The 16854-nt window shown below is 52.5% G+C and overlaps 7 protein-coding genes across 7 annotated transcripts; 4 read left to right on the top strand and 3 right to left on the bottom strand.

Moving 5' to 3' along the window:
- Positions 1-280: 280 nt before the first annotated feature.
- ATEG_05789 (phosphatidylinositol 3-kinase VPS34) lies at positions 281-2500 on the bottom strand (the record flags this gene model as incomplete). Its single annotated transcript, XM_001214967.1, has 3 exons — positions 281-318; positions 456-2353; positions 2442-2500. The coding sequence occupies 3 exons, from the start codon at positions 2498-2500 to the stop codon at positions 281-283; spliced, it is 1995 nt and encodes a 664-aa protein (XP_001214967.1).
- A 455-nt stretch (positions 2501-2955) lies between these two features.
- Positions 2956-4423, top strand: ATEG_05788 (non-structural maintenance of chromosomes element 4 family protein; the record flags this gene model as incomplete). Its single annotated transcript, XM_001214966.1, has 3 exons — positions 2956-3265; positions 3334-4173; positions 4236-4423. The coding sequence occupies 3 exons, from the start codon at positions 2956-2958 to the stop codon at positions 4421-4423; spliced, it is 1338 nt and encodes a 445-aa protein (XP_001214966.1).
- Positions 4424-5062: 639 nt separating this feature from the next.
- ATEG_05787 (uncharacterized protein) lies at positions 5063-5971 on the top strand (the record flags this gene model as incomplete). The annotated part of the gene is made up of 2 exons (XM_001214965.1): positions 5063-5195; positions 5286-5971. The coding sequence occupies 2 exons, from the start codon at positions 5063-5065 to the stop codon at positions 5969-5971; spliced, it is 819 nt and encodes a 272-aa protein (XP_001214965.1).
- Positions 5972-7103: 1132 nt separating this feature from the next.
- On the top strand, positions 7104-10308 carry ATEG_05786 (uncharacterized protein; the record flags this gene model as incomplete). The annotated part of the gene is made up of 7 exons (XM_001214964.1): positions 7104-7166; positions 7238-7397; positions 7450-7731; positions 7787-7869; positions 8174-8192; positions 8352-8808; positions 8859-10308. The coding sequence occupies 7 exons, from the start codon at positions 7104-7106 to the stop codon at positions 10306-10308; spliced, it is 2514 nt and encodes an 837-aa protein (XP_001214964.1).
- Positions 10309-10785: 477 nt separating this feature from the next.
- On the top strand, positions 10786-12027 carry ATEG_05785 (ankyrin repeat domain-containing protein; the record flags this gene model as incomplete). The annotated part of the gene is made up of 1 exon (XM_001214963.1): positions 10786-12027. The coding sequence occupies one exon, from the start codon at positions 10786-10788 to the stop codon at positions 12025-12027; it is 1242 nt and encodes a 413-aa protein (XP_001214963.1).
- Positions 12028-12659: 632 nt separating this feature from the next.
- Positions 12660-13880, bottom strand: ATEG_05784 (putative serine/threonine-protein phosphatase; the record flags this gene model as incomplete). Its single annotated transcript, XM_001214962.1, has 3 exons — positions 12660-12715; positions 12813-13271; positions 13334-13880. The coding sequence occupies 3 exons, from the start codon at positions 13878-13880 to the stop codon at positions 12660-12662; spliced, it is 1062 nt and encodes a 353-aa protein (XP_001214962.1).
- Positions 13881-15065: 1185 nt separating this feature from the next.
- ATEG_05783 (tRNA threonylcarbamoyladenosine dehydratase) lies at positions 15066-16720 on the bottom strand (the record flags this gene model as incomplete). Its single annotated transcript, XM_001214961.1, has 3 exons — positions 15066-16324; positions 16393-16486; positions 16538-16720. 3 exons carry the CDS (start codon positions 16718-16720, stop codon positions 15066-15068), a joined length of 1536 nt encoding a protein of 511 aa, XP_001214961.1.
- Positions 16721-16854: the final 134 nt, after the last annotated feature.

Raw genomic sequence — 16854 nt, 5'->3', positions numbered from 1 at the left:
GCCACCCATGCCCTCCACCATCTCCTTGCATAGTTTCATCATTGGCGCGAAGGGCTTGGGGTCCCGGCCGAGGATGAAGCCAAAATCAGCGTGGAAGAAGTGGCCATCCGGAGCCAATAACAGATTCTCTAGATGTCGGTCGCCGACACCAAGGAGATAGGTGATCACGCAGTATCCAGCACATGATTTAATATAGGTATCCATCGTCTCTTTGCGGACACCAAGAGGCTCGCTGTCATCAGGATTGTTGATTTTGAGATAGGCGAGCACAGACTTGTACTTAGCGGACACAGCGGATAGGGAGGTAGACGGAATAAACTGCACGGCACCTGCCGTGGCATTCGTAGCCAGGATTCGGTATGGAGTTAGTTTGAGATCCAAGTTTTCCTTCTGCAGAAGACGATCCATCAGGATGATGATCTGTATGACGAGCTGATCCTGACGAAGATCATCACCAACTTTGAATAGAATGGGATATTTCCGTCCATCAGCTGTCTTGAATGTTATGTGTAACGGAGAGAGAGATGACTTGAAGACGTTTGATTCCTCCGGGTAGCATCCTGTGACCAACACGTCTGGATCCAAAGGCAACGGCAGCGGGGGATCAATATGCAGCAAATCATGTTTAGGGTCCTTTAAGTACTTCTTCAGCTTCTCAACCTTCAAGGGGCGGGTATCTCGTGAGAAGCGGACTTCCTTGGCGATCTTGGACAGCACAGCTACCAATTCACCCTGGCGTAGTAGAGTCCTTCTGTGCTCTGGATGGATCTGCTCTAGCTCGGACATGAAATAGTATTCAACCCGAGCAAAGAGTCTGTGCTGTATGGGCGAGGTGCTCGGGCTGGCATCGTCGCACTCGACCATGAGATACCAATGTAGGTAGCTTCCCAGCTTGAAGTTGTTGGCCGCACGGGCAATCAAGAAATTCGCCAGAAATGAATCGTGTGCTACATCGTCAGAATCCTCATGGGAAGTATCCTCGTACTTGAGAGCCTGCACAAGCTGGAGGAGGTATAAAAGAAGCTCATCATCATCCGCCTTTCGAAGTCTGGCCACAGCGTAAGAACGAACAGCAGCATTGTCAAAAGTTGGACCGAGGAGCTCCAGAGCATCGTCCACATCGATTTCTGTCCACTTCGGGAGTATCTCCACTGCTTGGTGTGCCTCACCGACATCTCGCCAGTTAACCGACTTCACAAACTTGGTAAGCGCCCTCTTCTCGCGCGTTAGGTAGTATCGGAACCTCCAGACAAGATCCTTCTCTTCCGCGGAGAGGTCCTGTGTTGGCTCGTACGATAGGATAAGATTTAATTCGTCTCGAATCTTGGGGTTTGGTTTGAGGTCTCGGTCCATGATTCCAGTTCGGTGACTGCGTATGAGCCTCCTGTGTTTATCCTCACATGGGTTACCAGCCTGTCCAGCCTCGGGATCATAGATCCTGATCAACGCCTCGCCATCAGCGCCTTCTATACCTGGTCCAAAACGGACCTCTGGTAATGGTTTGAGCGTGGAGTTGGCATTTGCGGGGGCCGTTTGGGGGTAGGCGGAAATGGGAGGTGGCGGATATTCGTGGTCGGACCAGACGATGGGGTGATCGAACCGAGGAAACTCGACATAAAGTGTGAAATTTTCGTCGTCGATGTCTTCTTCATCAGAATCGTCCTCTTCGGCTCCACGTTCGGCCGCGGGTTTCTGCTTCATGGCTTTCAGTCGAATGGCCCGTTTCCTTCCGGCTTCTTCGGCGGCGAGTTTCAGCTTCTCTAACTGACGGAACACCATTTGATCCATCCAGTCAATTCGCGGTATCTCTCCCATCTCGTGTTTCTTGATGAGAACCTCAATCCGCTCTAGTTCGATTTCCTCCATCGAAGGACTTAGTGCGTCTCGGGAATTTGCTTTGCGACGCTTTGGCGGCGGACTCGATGGAGTGGTCGTTGATGAAAACCCATCTGCTGCTTTATGACGATAAACCTTGCATTTTTGCCTCCCCATCTTCAATTTGCCTTCCTCGTCGAAAAGGGCAATAGTTGTACCACCGAACGGGACATAATGGCCCTGCGCACCGTCACCGCCGAAGGGTGAAAGATCCCATATCGTTATAGCAAGCTGACAGTTGAACGGGGCATCTTTAAGGGACATGGGCATCGGTAGCCATTCATTCCAGGCCCGCGCGGTTTTGAACGTTTTGTACGAAGTTTGTAAAGGAACACCCAGCGGTTTAGAGTCAGACCATAGTTGTACTGTCACGAATAAGTCGGATGTTGGGTTCTGGACTGAGCCGAGATGGCGCAACTCGGGATGCTGCAGTTGCAAGGAGAAGGGAATCTGCTTTTGCTTTCCTTCCAAGGCACCTCTATGTCCAGAGTCAGCTCAAATTCGTCCCCCGTATGTCGCGGATCGGAGAATAAGTGCTGGCACGGTGGGATCAGGAGCCGACGTACATTTTGACGGTGATTGGGAAGTCCACCTGCGTGGATACTGCAAATGTGAAGGCTTCCATCAGTGCCCTGTGTCGCACTCAGTGCCCTTCATGACACGAGATGAAATGGTGCCTGGGGAGTGTGAGCAGTTGACATCAGGAATGAGCTCCGTCCGGGGCAGACAGTCGTGATTGGCGGACAGCTATCGGATGACGCGGGGTCATGTGAAGTCACGTGCACCTGTTCCGCAACGCGCGGGCGCGCAGCACAATTCCGGAACAATTACAATCACCGGTGTCTAGTTTGTGTTTCGCGACGGAGTGAATTCTCGAGGGTCACAGTTGGATCCCAAATTTGCATTGAGAACTCGACGCTGGCCGGGGTATACTACCTTCTCTCCTTTCCACTGCGTCATTTCGGTCTCACGTATCTGACCACCCAATTCAGCCTTGTCCCAGCAACGCGGTTCATTGTCTGCCCGACCGCAGTCGCGTCAATTCGACCCCGTTTGTGCATCGCTCCTAGGCTAGCCAGCATGGCGCCCTTTTCACCTGCTCGCGCATCTACAAGCCACTCTATCTCCCCAGGCGCCTCGTCAGACAAGGAGAATCATCAGAACTCCACCCGCGTTTCGAAAAGAAACCAACAGACGGCCATGTCTTCTTCCGCCAGTACAAAACGGCAGCGTCTCGCCCGTCGTACATCGAATCTTCCAAATGGCAGCCAGTCCCGAATGCCCTTAACCCAGCAGGACCGTGATCGACAATACTATGATCCTGATCAGGATGAAAGGGAAAGACGACGGGTTCGGAAGGGTTTAAGAGATCTCACCCGCGAACTGAATGGTACGACTATGCCCATCCTGCCCCGAACCGCGGCTTGTCCCCCATTCTCTGACAAATATGTACCGTAGATTCTAAAACCGAATTTTTGCAAGCTGGGAATCATGGACTTCGCAATACGATCGAAAAAGCGAACGAGTACTTCCAAAACGTCAAACAAACGTCGGACGCTACGATCGACTCCCGTCTTCTGGTCAATGCAGCGGACCTTTCATACAAAAAAGCGACACAGCTAGGCCTGGGCGACAATACTGCGCGCATCGATGTGGACGAGTTCGTATCCAAGTGCATATCGTTTATGCGACGCGCGCCGGGCGATTCACAGGCGGTACCCAGTAGCACGCAACGTCGTCGTGGGCTAGGGAGAAGCCAAGGTCATCCGGATGATAGTGACGATGATCAGGGCGACGGACTGAATTGGAACTGGCTAGGACATACGGCCTGTTACCGCCACAATGCCCGTCCGTCCGTCTCTGGCTTTCTACTGGGTCCGTTGTCGGTGCAAAAGCGAACTCGGCAGATCACCCAGCGACGAGCTAGGGAACGTATCGACCCGTCGCAAGCCGTGCGACCACAAGAACTCCAGGAAGGAGACCTTGACAAACAGGAAACGTCCAACCTTACTGCGATGTGCGCTCATATCAACAAACTCCTCGCCAAAACGCAGGCCCAGGGACAGGATATTGTCGAACAGCAACTATCGGCGCTCGAAGAGGAGCCTACAGACGAGATGATACAGGAAGTAATGGCCCGACATAATGTCGCGGATGACGGTGGTGTGCCGTTGTTCCATTTTTGTATCAACCCAAGGTCCTTTGGCCAGAGCGTGGAAAATTTGTTCTATGTCAGCTTTTTGGTCCGTGATGGGACTGTGGGTATCTCTGTGGATAGTCGACAGCTCCCAACTCTACGTATGTTTGTCGTCTTTTTTGCTCGTTGAAAAGACCGACCGACCGAGCTAACATTGTGACAGATGCCTCAAAGCCGTACGCGCCAAGCGAAGCGCAGAAGAAGGGCATCCAAAAGCACCAATCCGTGTTTAGCCTCGACTTTGAAACATGGAGAGACCTGATTGAGGTGTATGGTATCAAAGAGTCTATTATAGAACACCGCAATGAGCAGGAGGAGCAAGAGACCACCGCCCGGGGATGGTACAGTTAGAAGGGATCGAAACTTGAGACTACTACCTTAATGCTTGGGGTGGACTGCGATGTTGTTTGGAGCTAGGTGTTTGGGTTCTGTTGGCGCTGTGTGGATACATATGATACCCTACTTCCTAGGAATTTTTAGTGTCTTCTGTACATAGTCTGTTAATCCATGAGCGAGTCGCCAAAAGGTGGATGCTGATAATGGTGAATCAACCTCAAATAAGGTCAAACAGGACCCACTCAAGCTCCTGCAAGACGCACCATCCCGTGGAGACCAGAAAATCCAGCCCAGGAACGCATGTCTCATTGGGGTAGAGGTTCCATACCAGCGTTCCATAACATCTGCTGTACTCCGTGAAACCTTGGATTTGGACGGGAACAGTTGCTGAAGTCCCGTTGACGTCACCACCTTGCCGGGGTCCACCAGAGATCAACTCAGCCACCGCAACGTTCACTCGAATTTGTCCAGGCCCTACAAATTAATAATGGTGGGTTTGAAATCAAATGGTCGAGGCTTAGTTTGCTGATGATGGTTCCTTGCAGACTGTCTACTGCGCACTTATCACAACTAGCTGCAGACTTACGAATAGCCACTTCTCTGTCGACCTGAGTGCGAACTAAACGATACCTAGCCTCGTGCAAGTCCTGAACCATGTCTCGGCAACTTTTCCCACAGAATCCATCGGAGGCCATGGTCATTCGCAATGTGACCTCCGACGTTATCACGATGAGCTTGCCGTTTGCGCGATTCGGGCGCCTCAAGTTTGGAGGACGGGGCACATTAGGTTTGCACTTACATTCATCAACTTACCTCTCCCATATGGAGGAGATTTGATAGTGAAGATGTCGCTGACAAGCACTGATAATGTCAACAGTCAAGATGCAGTCTGGATCTCTCGCGGTGTTCTCCCCTGTCAACCTCACGCCCGAAGTGCGCGAGGTGGTGTCGGGTCTGGGCGGAAACGTGAGATACATCGCTGCCCTGGACATGGAGCATCACATCCACCTCACCTCCTGGAAGAACGCCTACCCCGATGCCGAGATCATCGCTCCAGAAGGGCTGTGGGAGAAGCGGCAGTCCAACCCAGAATACAAGGACACGCCGTTCCACCACATCTTCCGCAAAGACGACCAGGGCCCACGCAGGATTTCCGACGAGTTTGATGCCGAGTTCGAAACCGAATACGTGTATGGACATCCATCGCGGGAGCTGGTGTTCCTGCATAAGCGATCGCTCACGCTCATCGAGGCGGATATGCTGTTTACTCTGCCTGCACGGGAGCAGTATTCCAAGACGAACGAGAGCGCGACCTCTGGGTGTCTCACCAGGATGATCACCCCGCTGATGTCGGCGACGGCGCCGGCGACATGGCAGAAGCGGTTCCAGTGGTATATACTGTCGAGTGCGGATCGACGAGCGTACGCGGAGTCGATGCGACGGATCGATAAATGGGAGTTCAATCGACTGATTCCGTGTCATGGAGATGTGGTGGAGAGCGGTGCGAAGGGCGTGTTCCGGACGGTGATGGAGTGGTTTTTGGAGGATAAAAAGCGTGTGTGAACAGAATGTTTCCGCAGCTTTAGTTGTGTCTGGGTTTGTCTAAATTGGCCATTTCCTCCTGTTAATATGTTTGATAGTTTGCGCTGATGCCCTGCGTCGTTATAATATAATTCTGAAACAAAGAGCTGAATTGGCTGTGCGCGATAATCTATGCCTTCGAAATTTAATATTAATTTACTTACTCTGGAGTTAATGAGATGCAAAGTGAGGTCAGATGATTTGGGCCACCAGCAGCGCACCATGACGTCAGGGGTTTCGACTCGGAGATTTGGCGTAAACAGTGGCAAAGATCATCAGCCGGAGTACCTACGTGGTTCCTCTCCCATGGCTCAGACCGCGACTATTGAATCCTTCACCACTTCGCCGTTATATTTCCACTAAATATAACTCACCCGGTGGAAGGACGGGAGAAGAAAATGAGTCCATCGGAATGCGGTCACCTAGCACATCCCTGTTGAGGCGGTGGAGAACGGCTTCAGCCTTAGCGTGGTCGGATGGAGCCACTATCAGGTAAGGATTTTCCATGATCTTCCCTCCTAACAACTCTACGGAGTACTGGAGTATCCGGTGGAAGAGACAAGAAGAACGCGCCATGCAAACAAAGTGCCCCTCGATCGGTTGGAGTGAGATGGACCAATATCATGAGAGGACTGCATGAAACACACAGGATGGCATACACCCTGGAGACAGTCTGGACCAGCACATCCGACCACACCAAAACTCAACCGTCATCCGCCAAGCTGGCCGATCAGTTTCCCAGTCGGGGAGGCGACGATCGTCTGCCTAGACTTTTGGGCAGCGCACCCAGCCTTGCAGACAGCCAATCTCGTGGGCCCGACGATGTCATGTTGCTGTGCTGTTGATCCCACCAAATGGACTCATCGTGCAAGGGCTGGACCAGGGAAAAAAAACTTGCGGCCGATCACCTGGTTAGCATGGGAAGCTTTGTACAGGTACTTAAGCGCCCACTAGCCCGACCTCCCTGTCGCCTAGAGGAAATCGTCATCCATCCGACACTGCGAAACCTCTCGCTCTTATAATCTAATCCCGCCTATCTGCAGAATCTTGCGACATCTTCGCATCGTGATCAGTAGTATCATATCAATCAACTCTATCTACTATCCACTTCATCATGCCTGTTGTTTCACGCCTCGTGTCCATTGTCCTCCGTGTGGTGGAGATCATTTGCGCTGCAGTATGTTCCCCGAAGTTGACTGGTTCCCTGCACGAACGATGATCCAATGCTAATGCGGCCCCTCTTCCTAGATTGTTGCGGGCATTATCGGTTACTACCTGGACACTCTGGGTGACTTTGATGCATGGCCCCAGGCCCGCTGGATCTATACGGAAGTAGTCGCTGGACTATCCATACTACTCGGCTTAATATGGCTTATACCATTCTCCTCTGGCTTCTTTAACTGGCCATGTATGTTGACATGCTCTCCGCGAGTCGACCCGTTACTGACCTTGATATACAGTCGATGTCATCATTTCTTTCGCTTGGTTCGCCGCTTTTGGTATTCTTGTTGATGCTCTGCACAAGCTCCCCTGTGGTGGCATCTGGTCCTGGCACAATGTCGTGGACAACAACGAATGTGGCCGCTGGAAAGCTGCCGAGGCCTTCAGCTTTATCTCCGCTGTCGTTTGGCTTGTTTCGGCGCTTGTGGTTCGTACTCCTGCTGCAGAGCTTGAGTTTCTGATTCTAACAGCATCAATCAGGGCATCTGGTTCACGTTCCGCGTCCGTCGCTCCGAGGCTCCGTAAGTTGCTTCACTTTGAACCTCCTGGCGTACATGATCTAATCTTGGTACACAGTCGCCGCGGATTCTTCAGCCGCTCCGCTGTCTAAATCAATCTCTCGATGGAGCTTCCACAACTACGTCAGCCTCGCATTGGTTGTACGTTGTTCGTGTGGGTGCAGTCTGAAGATGTTCAAAACGTCTTGAATCTCGTCCTCTATACCCCTGGCACCGCGTTGCATGTTTGTCGCTTTTATTATGTTATGGCTTCCACCATCGACATGGGACACGACGAAATGATCTTAATCGCCTACTAATACCTTGGATACCCTATCGGCGTGTTTAATGATTCCTAGGACGAGCTGGTGGCAGTCCTGTCGCTCGTTTGATTAGCTAGAACACCATTAATTTGACCTTAATACTGAATTTGAGTTGATAGCTGTGCTCTGTTGCACTTAAGTAGTATGTGCACCACGCTGTTGGTATGCGATGACTAAGTCGTTTAGTTCTGCCAGGAACCAACGGAAGAGATTCTTTCCATTGTTTTCCATCTCCGCACCCCCTATGGAGTACCAGAATGTCCTCCCATCGGGATCTCAGAGGCAGATCTAGATCGAGGTCCTCCTCCTTTGGAAAGATAGAACGAGGAGACCGAAATTATCCCCTACATGTCCTGGAACCAGAGGATGGCTCCGACAGCAGTGCATTCGTGTCTGTTGTACGGGAAAGTTCCGACTCCGCAGGAGCCGCCGGCCACGTTCAGAGTCCCGATCAGCCACTCCTCCCGACTACGTCTCCTCAGCCACCAAAGGCAAATGAACGATTCTCATGCACTGTTTCGGGAATTCGAGCCTGGGTCAAAGGACCAGCGATCCCGCACAAATACCGAATTAACCCTTGGTTTCCCCGATGGCAAACCGCCCCGGGTCGTCTCGTGGATCGATACTTCCCCAGTACGACTGCGAAAGTGTGGCTTCTCCTAGCATGTCTGGGTGCTTGGGGCGCTGTGTTCCTCGAAATACTGGACTGGTCTGTGTCTGGACAGGAAATCCCCGGATACGGTAGTCCTGTCAAACTGTCGTGCTCTGGAAGGCTATGGTGCGTTTCCTTATGATGTTAGGTTTCAAGGGCTCATGTATTCATTGCAGGTCCAATGCTACGGACTGCGGTCTTAATGGTGATGCTTGTCGTCCTTTTGACCATGGATCATTCGCATTTCGTTGCCCGGCGGGTTGCGCAGCATCTATGGTGCTTGAACCGTACTATATTGGGCCCGAGGAAATCAATTATCAAAGTTTGATCATCGGAGGTAGTCCTGAGGACCCTGAGAAGGATACCATCGGTATCTACCGAGGTGACTCTGCGATCTGTCCCGCTGCAGTACATGCTGGTATTGTGAACGACCAGACGGGTGGGTGCGGTATCCTTCACCGAACAGGCGAACAGAGCAACTTCCAGTCAGTCCAAAAGAATGGATTGACTAGTGTCGGGTTCCCTTCATACTTCCCGCTTTCCTTCACGTTCGGGAGTGAAGAACCCTCGGACGACGACACCTTCAGTTGTCAAGATCTTCGATGGCCTTTGTTCTCGTTCTCTTTGGTCGTATCCACGATACTCTCTTTGTTTATCACGTCCTCTGCAGCATTCTATGCCTCTATTTTTTTCATCGTCTACTTTCAGGTGGCCCTATCTTCTGATCCGCCCTATTCGCCGGATTACTACGAGATAGTGTCCATTGGACTGGGTCGGTTCCTGCCCTGTGCCTTTGTGGGCTTCGCAATATATTACTTCTGCGTCAGGCACACCCTGAGAGACCTGGACGCCCATTGGGATAAAACGGTCCTCTGGCTGGGTGCATGCTGGGTTGGAGCGCTCAATACCGACACGTTCGACAAAATTCCCATCTCGCGCCTGACTCCACATGATATACAGCAACAGCCGGGTGCTATTCCAGCATTAATCATCATTATCGGCGTGCTCTGCTTTGTGGTGATCACGCAGGCTCTGGCCTTTCGAAACGAAGGACGACTTCCCCGGATGCTCGCGCTGTACGGGATCATGACATGCGGCATTCTAGGCCTGGTCGCTGTTCCGCGTATGAATCTACGCATTCATCACTACATCCTCAGCCTCCTTTTCCTGCCAGGAACCACTCTCCAGACCCGACCGAGCCTTCTCTACCAAGGCCTACTTATTGGGCTTTTTATCAACGGCATCGCCCGGTGGGGCTTCGATAGCATCTTACAGACACCTGGTGCTTTGCTGAATGGCGCTCAACTCGGCAGCATGCTGCCCGAGATCGCACCGCCTTTGATTTCATCGGACCAAAGCATCGTCTTCTCATTCCCTAATGTCACCGAAGATGCGGATGGCATCGGTGTGCTCGTCAACGACGTTGCCCGTTTCCAGGCTTTCAAGGCGGACAATGGCACAGTTGAATCGTTCAGCTGGCGACGTCACAAGACCGGCGAACCTGAATACTTCCGATTTGGCTTTCTAAAAATGAACGCCCTTGGCGGAATATGGTACGAAGACTTCTCACGACCGGCTACTTGGGAGTCTGATGGGCGCTGGAATTCGACAGAATCCGATGGATGAGTTATTCAAATTAATAAGGAGGCCTGGAGGCTTCATGTACAGCGTTGGGCATCCTTATTGCTATAAAAATCACCCTTCATCATAGATATTATATATGATACATGCACATACATACTTCATTTCTAGCCAGCTCGATAGCTTTCCCTATGCCATGCTACGCACAACGCGACTGAGTGGATTGCAAGAGCGAAGCGAATTGGGTTCCCCTTTATGCTGTCGGCGCAGAATTTTGAAGGGGACAGTAGGTTGCCGGTTTTGCAGCGGATGTGATTGTTGAATGATCGTGTACGATAATATGTAAATTCGTATCCAGTTCAACGTTTTGAATCGATAATGAGTCTATACTAGTCCGACACGACAAGTGGGCCCGCGTCTTTATTCCCTTTTGGCCTCTTTAAAACGAGGCCTCCGCCCCATGCTAGAATAGTCCTCCTTTCTCCCCTTAGTCTCAATCACCTCCAAGCTCTTCCTGCACGCATGACCATCCTGTCCCTGTCCAACGAGCTTCTTCTGCTCATCGCAGCTCACCTCGACTGCAGAGACCTGTACGCACTCGTACGTACTCATTCAACCCTCTACCATCAGCTCATCGGCTGCCTCTACCGATGGAACCTGGAAAGCCGCGGTTTCGCGGCGTTGATCTGGGCCGCCAAAAGAGGCTCTATCGGCACCCTTCAGCGGTTTCTCGACATTGAAGTGGATCTGGGCTGGAAATCACAGTGTCGAGCTTACATGACGAGTAAAATTACTGCAACCAGACTACGCCGGCCCCCATCGGTGGCAGATACCAAGCCCGACCATCCAATCTGCCATGCAGCGACTAATGGTCGAACAGAGTTTGTGCGCATGCTCGTCGAACATGGCGCCGACATCAACTTCAAGGATACTTACGGGCGAAGCCCTCTTGCCCTAGCCGCTCGCCAGGACAACATCGTCTTGGTCCAGATGCTTGTCCCCCTTGGTGCGAGCCTGCTTTCGTATGACCGGTCTTTTCATCGGCCAGCAGCAAACGCTGCTTCTCAGGGCCATCATCTTGTCGCTGATTATCTGCTTCAGGAGATGGGCAGATATGCTCCAGTTAAACTAAACCGCACCATCATGGCCGAAATGCAGTGGATGCTTCTCTACGCCGCAAAGGAAGGAAATGTGAAACGCGTGCGCATTTTTCTTTCAAAAGGGGCAGATATCAACTTCCAACCAAAGGGAGAAAGGTGCACGCCGCTCTGTGGCGCTCTATCGTCAGCCCCTCGACCATTAAAAGCCGTCAAGTTTCTGCTAGATCGCGGCGCAGATCCAAACATTGCCCTATCCGTGAAAAATACCCGAACAGGCGGCTGGAAGACCCCGGCCAGTCCACCACTCGGCCTCGCCATGCTCCGCGAGGAAAGCTTACCTCTGCTCAAAGTCCTGCTGAAATATGGGGCCGATGCGAGCCAGTGCGGTCTGGCCTTGTTCGAGGCTATCAGACTCGAGAAAGAGGCCGAGTTCCAGCTGCTAGTGGACCATCACGCCGACCTCTATGTGTCTCTCAAAGGCACGTCCCTTGCTGATTATGGGCGGCAGAGCGATTGCCAGAGTATTCGGGACGCTTGTCTGGGGCTTGATCTTACGGCTCCTACGCGGGAGCTGGGTTACCGTATGGCTTATCGTTGTGGTACCCGGCGCAGACGCTATCGAATACCGAATGATACCACCTTGAGTGTCCGTATTCCTGCTTAGCACAATGGCGAGGATAGCATTGGCTTCGGGTGAACTCTCGGATTCCGTCTTCTTGGTACTTGTCAGACCAAATGGTAGATTTACTTGATATATCCGTTGGCCCAGCCAAATCACTGTAAGGCGTACATATATGCAAGCGATAAGCCATTGCTGGGGAGAGCTTCTTCTTTCCTAGAGCAGAGCTAGACTCTAACGGTTCCCCATCCTGTGCTGTGCATTGTTCGGTGAATCCCGCAAGCTCATACGCTTCCAGCTGTTTGCCAACCTGAATGCCAATATACAAAATTAATGTATGTACCTATGCATATATACCTTTCCTTCCAGGTTCTATAGGCCGGACATCGAAACACCCAAACGCCAGACGGAACACGCAAGCGGGCTTAGCAAGAACTCCAGACCAGCGGAGATGCAATACGCAATATGCAAACAAAAAGCAACCGCTTTCTCAATCCGAAGTATAATCATTACACCGCACTTGCACAATCTTCTGTTCGCCACCGTCCTCGATGACCATGGCCGTCAGCTTACCCCCTTTGACGCAGCCAGTATCAAGTCCCTTGGTGTACGGTTTCAGGGACAGAGATGACTTGGAGTCGTGGCCGTAGATGACAGTTCTTAGGTTCGAGAGTTCCTCAGGAGAGGTGTCCTTGAGACTGTTGTAGAGAACCGATTGGTGTTTGTTGAATAGCTAAACACATTAGTCCCGGATCCCAGGTTAGGCTAGTGAAGATGAATAAATCGAGATAGACTAACCTTAGTCCATTTCGTCCCCTTCCGCGACGCACTGGGCACGTGCGTGTCCAAGTCGACGGTGCGCATATTCATAGCGCTGTATGGATCCTGCTTTTCAAGATCGACACCGGGCACTAGGCCCGCATGGACCACCACCACTTGGCCCATATTCGCGATCTGGCCAACATCCAAGATGACCGGACATGTGTCGAGCCATTCCGCTTGCTCATCCGTTAGTTCACGGGCCAATTGACGTTCCTGGGTGTCTTGCGGCAGGAACGGCTCGCCATTAGGGTCGCCCAGCGACGCGTTGACCGACGAATTCGATGTGAGCATCTCATGGCGCAGGAGGAGAACACGGTCTTCATGGTTTCCACGCACGCAGGACGCAGAGTATTGACGAGCCAGGTCGACCACGCCCAAACTATCGGGGCCCTTGTTGATCATGTCGCCGGTGAAAATGAGATGATCGTGCTCATGGTTGAAGGAGACCTCGTCCAGGAGTCGATCCACTAAACATGCCAGAATACGTCAGATACAAAATCACCCAGAAATCTTGGGATAAGATACTCACATTCAGTCTTGCACCCATGCACATCGCCAATAACAATCAACCGACGCTGACTCGGCTGGCCAGCGGTGGCGGTCTCGGCGGGCAACAGTGCCGGATCCAGCGTGCGCAACTGTACGATATAGTCGAAGCGAGGCAACGCGTTCGTCCCGAACCAGCCCCCCACCTCCTGTTTCACGTTGGGGTCGAGGGCGCGCAACAGCGACGCATGTTCTTGCAGCCGCGGTGACAGGACGAACTTCCACCCGAGGAAGCACGACACCAGCAGCGACAGGTAGACGAGCACGTAGCGACGAAAGCGCGGGGCGGCGACGATCGACAAGATCATTTGCAGCCATCGTGGGGAGTCGGACCGGTCGTGAGAGGACGGGGAGAGGTGGGTGTATTTGGCGCTCGTTTGCCATTCATTCCGCACGTAGTCGACCAGCGGGCGGGTGAAGCGGGTGAGGCGGTAGGACGGCGCGGGAGTGTTCGAGGAGTAGAGCCCATCGTCGTCGGAATCGGAGGTGTAATCGAAGGGTTGGCTCTCGCTGTCGGGGTAAGCGGCCATGTTGCCAGGACGGATTCAGTGTCCCTGGCACCCAACGTGTGATTCTGGGAGAAGGGGAAGGACGGAGGAAAGAATCGTTGGGGGGGAGGGAAGAGGTGCCTAAAGGAGTGACATCCGGGAATGCGTAGTGCCGGAGGGACTGAGGAACAGGATGTAATCAGGCAGGAGGAAGAGGCTGTGAGTCTTGGCTGTGGTTACTGTGAATTTTCTGGACGAGACAGCCATCCGTAATCCATCCGTTGCTGCGATGTGACAGGTTGCCCTATCGGGTTAGTCCCACTCGATGTACGTATCAGCGGTTGCAATCGCGCTAGCTCCGATGGGTTAGGGCTGGGATAATTATAGACGAGATACAATACTCTGAACTTCTGTTGTTTCACCCGTAATTCCTGACGGCAATCGATGGAATGGAGGCTCATTTGAACTTGATATGTGATCAATGCTGTTCAATTTCATATTTTACGCCCACCATCCTACCCTGGTCCATGAACGCCTCTTGGTGCCACCTCGGCTGCATAAGACCCTTGGCGGACTTGTTCTAACCGAGATGAACCTCCTGATACTAGACTGTATTCTAGCCATGTCAGGCAAAGGCAGTGCAGCCTTAGACCACATCGCTTACGCCCCGTGGGCCATGTCTCACTGTTTTCCGGGGGGCGCTTATGCCTTATTCGCTCCACACATGGACAAGTAACAATGAACGGCTTTATGAAGCATAATACGTGTTCTTTGTGTGGTTCTTCCGGTTGACTGGGGCTGGTTGCACTTTTCTTCGACAATTCGGTCTTTACTATATTTCCTAGGCAGACCAAGGCTTGACTAGTTTGACTTGTACGATGAGCACCGCACGGACCGACAAGCGTCGCCTTCCAAGGCTTTCCAATCCATCATATCCTGGAAATCATTCTGATATAGCCAGCCAGAGAAAAGAACTGCTGGAAGTCCAGGGCGTTTTATGTTAAGCTGTGTGGATCGGTGGGTCTTTGATCCACAAGGCTGTGTTGATGATCGAGGTTGATCAACTTTTATGACTCGTATTCGTACTGCAAGGCCATGATCGTCATCGATCTAGAGACCGTCTACAAAGTAAGTCGCAGTGCGTAGTATATAGTATATCCTCTACTCTACATACCCATAAATTCATACACAAACCAGCCATAGATCGCATGCGGCTGTTGATCCCAATCATGATGCGTCATTCTCGTAAAGCTCCACCTCCTTCGACCGCTGTTTCACTTTCTCAACGACCTTGGAGTCATAGAACTCTTCTGGTTTCTTCGAGCCGAGTAAAACCTCTCTCTCGTGGACCGCAGCCTCTTCTTTGGTCATGCAAACCAGATCTTTCAATCGCAAGGGGAGACACTTCTGTCCTTCCCCTTCATATACAGGGTCAACAACAAAGCCACCCGCGGGCCGCTCCCAAGGCACAATTGTCAGTCGACTGGTGAGACCGCTGATTGCACTCTTGCCTCTATAAATCTCATCCACGATGAACCCGACATCATCCTTGCTGACGGGGATGCGGAGGCCGATAATCTGCTCTCCAGCGTCATGTCTGGCCAGCCGTTCCGTATACCCTTGGACAGCAGTCAAAATGCTGTCGTACATCTTTTCTCGTCCCTTTCCAGACACATTGTAGTCTCTAGGATATCCTGCGATGTCGCAGATAACATGGTTCGCGACGGTGTACCCGAACACTGCTGGCATCGTTCCCAGCACCGGTAGGATGCGTGCACGGAAGTCCGGCAGAACACTCAGCTCCCCTACCTCCCCCTTGGAGAACTCTTCCTCTGCCAAGGGCAGTAGTGTGGCCTTCCCGGGACCAGGTCGCTCGGTCGAGAACACCACGGGAATCCCGGTGCTCACGCCCAAAGGCTTAAGCCGTCGTCGCGTAGCACGCGACAGACGATCATCGGTGCTGACGGAAATGTCGCCCACCGTCACCCGCGTTGGATCCGACTTACACCCTGCGCCCATGGACGAGATCACCGGGATCGAGTGCGAGTGGCAGTAGTGCAGCAGCTCGACCTTGGAGGTGATGTTGTCAATGCAGTCCAGCACGTAATCCGGCTTCCGTCCCTTATCGGCGTCGTCGAATGACCACGGCGCCAGCAGCTCCTCCGCGACAGACCCCCCAAAGAGCTGGTTGCGACAGTCGAACTTGGTCCACGGCGTGATCTGTTCCATTCGCTTGCGAATGCAGTGGACTTTTGGCGTTCCGACGTCCGCCAGCGTGGCGAGAGCATGGCGGTTCAGCGACGAGAGTGTGACCTGGTCGAAATCGATCAGTCGGATTTTAGCCACGCCCGATCGCACGAGCGACGCCGCGGCGTGCGATCCGACACCGCCACATCCCACGACAATTATGAACGATTCCCGGAGCTTCGCAAGGCCTTCGTCGGTAAGGAAAACCCGATTGCGCGCAAGTTGTTCGAGGATGAGGTCTGGGCCGTGCAGATAATATCAGTCAATGCAATTTACCCGAGTCTTGGAGGTTGGGGCGCCGACTCACCGTCATCATAGTCACCCAGCTGGGCGCGACGAGCAAGAGCTGCGCTGCGCTCGTCTTCTTTGCTCAGTGCGGCCGCCGTTCCGAACTTCGTAAGCTTGTCAAGTTAGCCAGCAGAGCGCTTGCACTATAAGCAACACAAACGTACCCTCTCAGCATGGTGTTCCTCGTCAATGTTGGGGATGGAAGCTTTAAGCTCGCTAACGGCTTCTTTTCTTCTGAGTGCTTGGTAGCCCAAGATGGCGCCGGCGACAGCAGCACCCGAAATTACAGCTGTGGCCGCAAGCTGCGTCTGCTGGGAGCCAGCGTGCCGCTGGATCCAGGAAGACATCTTTTGATCTGTTCTTCTCCTTATGCTCGGGAATCTAAATCTCAAAAAAAGCTGGCGGAGAACGTCAATCGGAGCACTACGTAATTTTGGATCACGTGCGGCGCGTCTTGGGGGTGGAAAAGATCAGCGCCGAA

This window comes from Aspergillus terreus, genomic scaffold, assembly GCF_000149615.1.
Source record: "Aspergillus terreus NIH2624 scaffold_8 genomic scaffold, whole genome shotgun sequence".
Classification (NCBI taxonomy): Eukaryota; Fungi; Ascomycota; class Eurotiomycetes; order Eurotiales; family Aspergillaceae; genus Aspergillus; species Aspergillus terreus.
The sequence above is the reverse complement of the archived record's forward strand: the minus strand, read 5'-3'. Positions and strand labels throughout refer to the sequence as shown.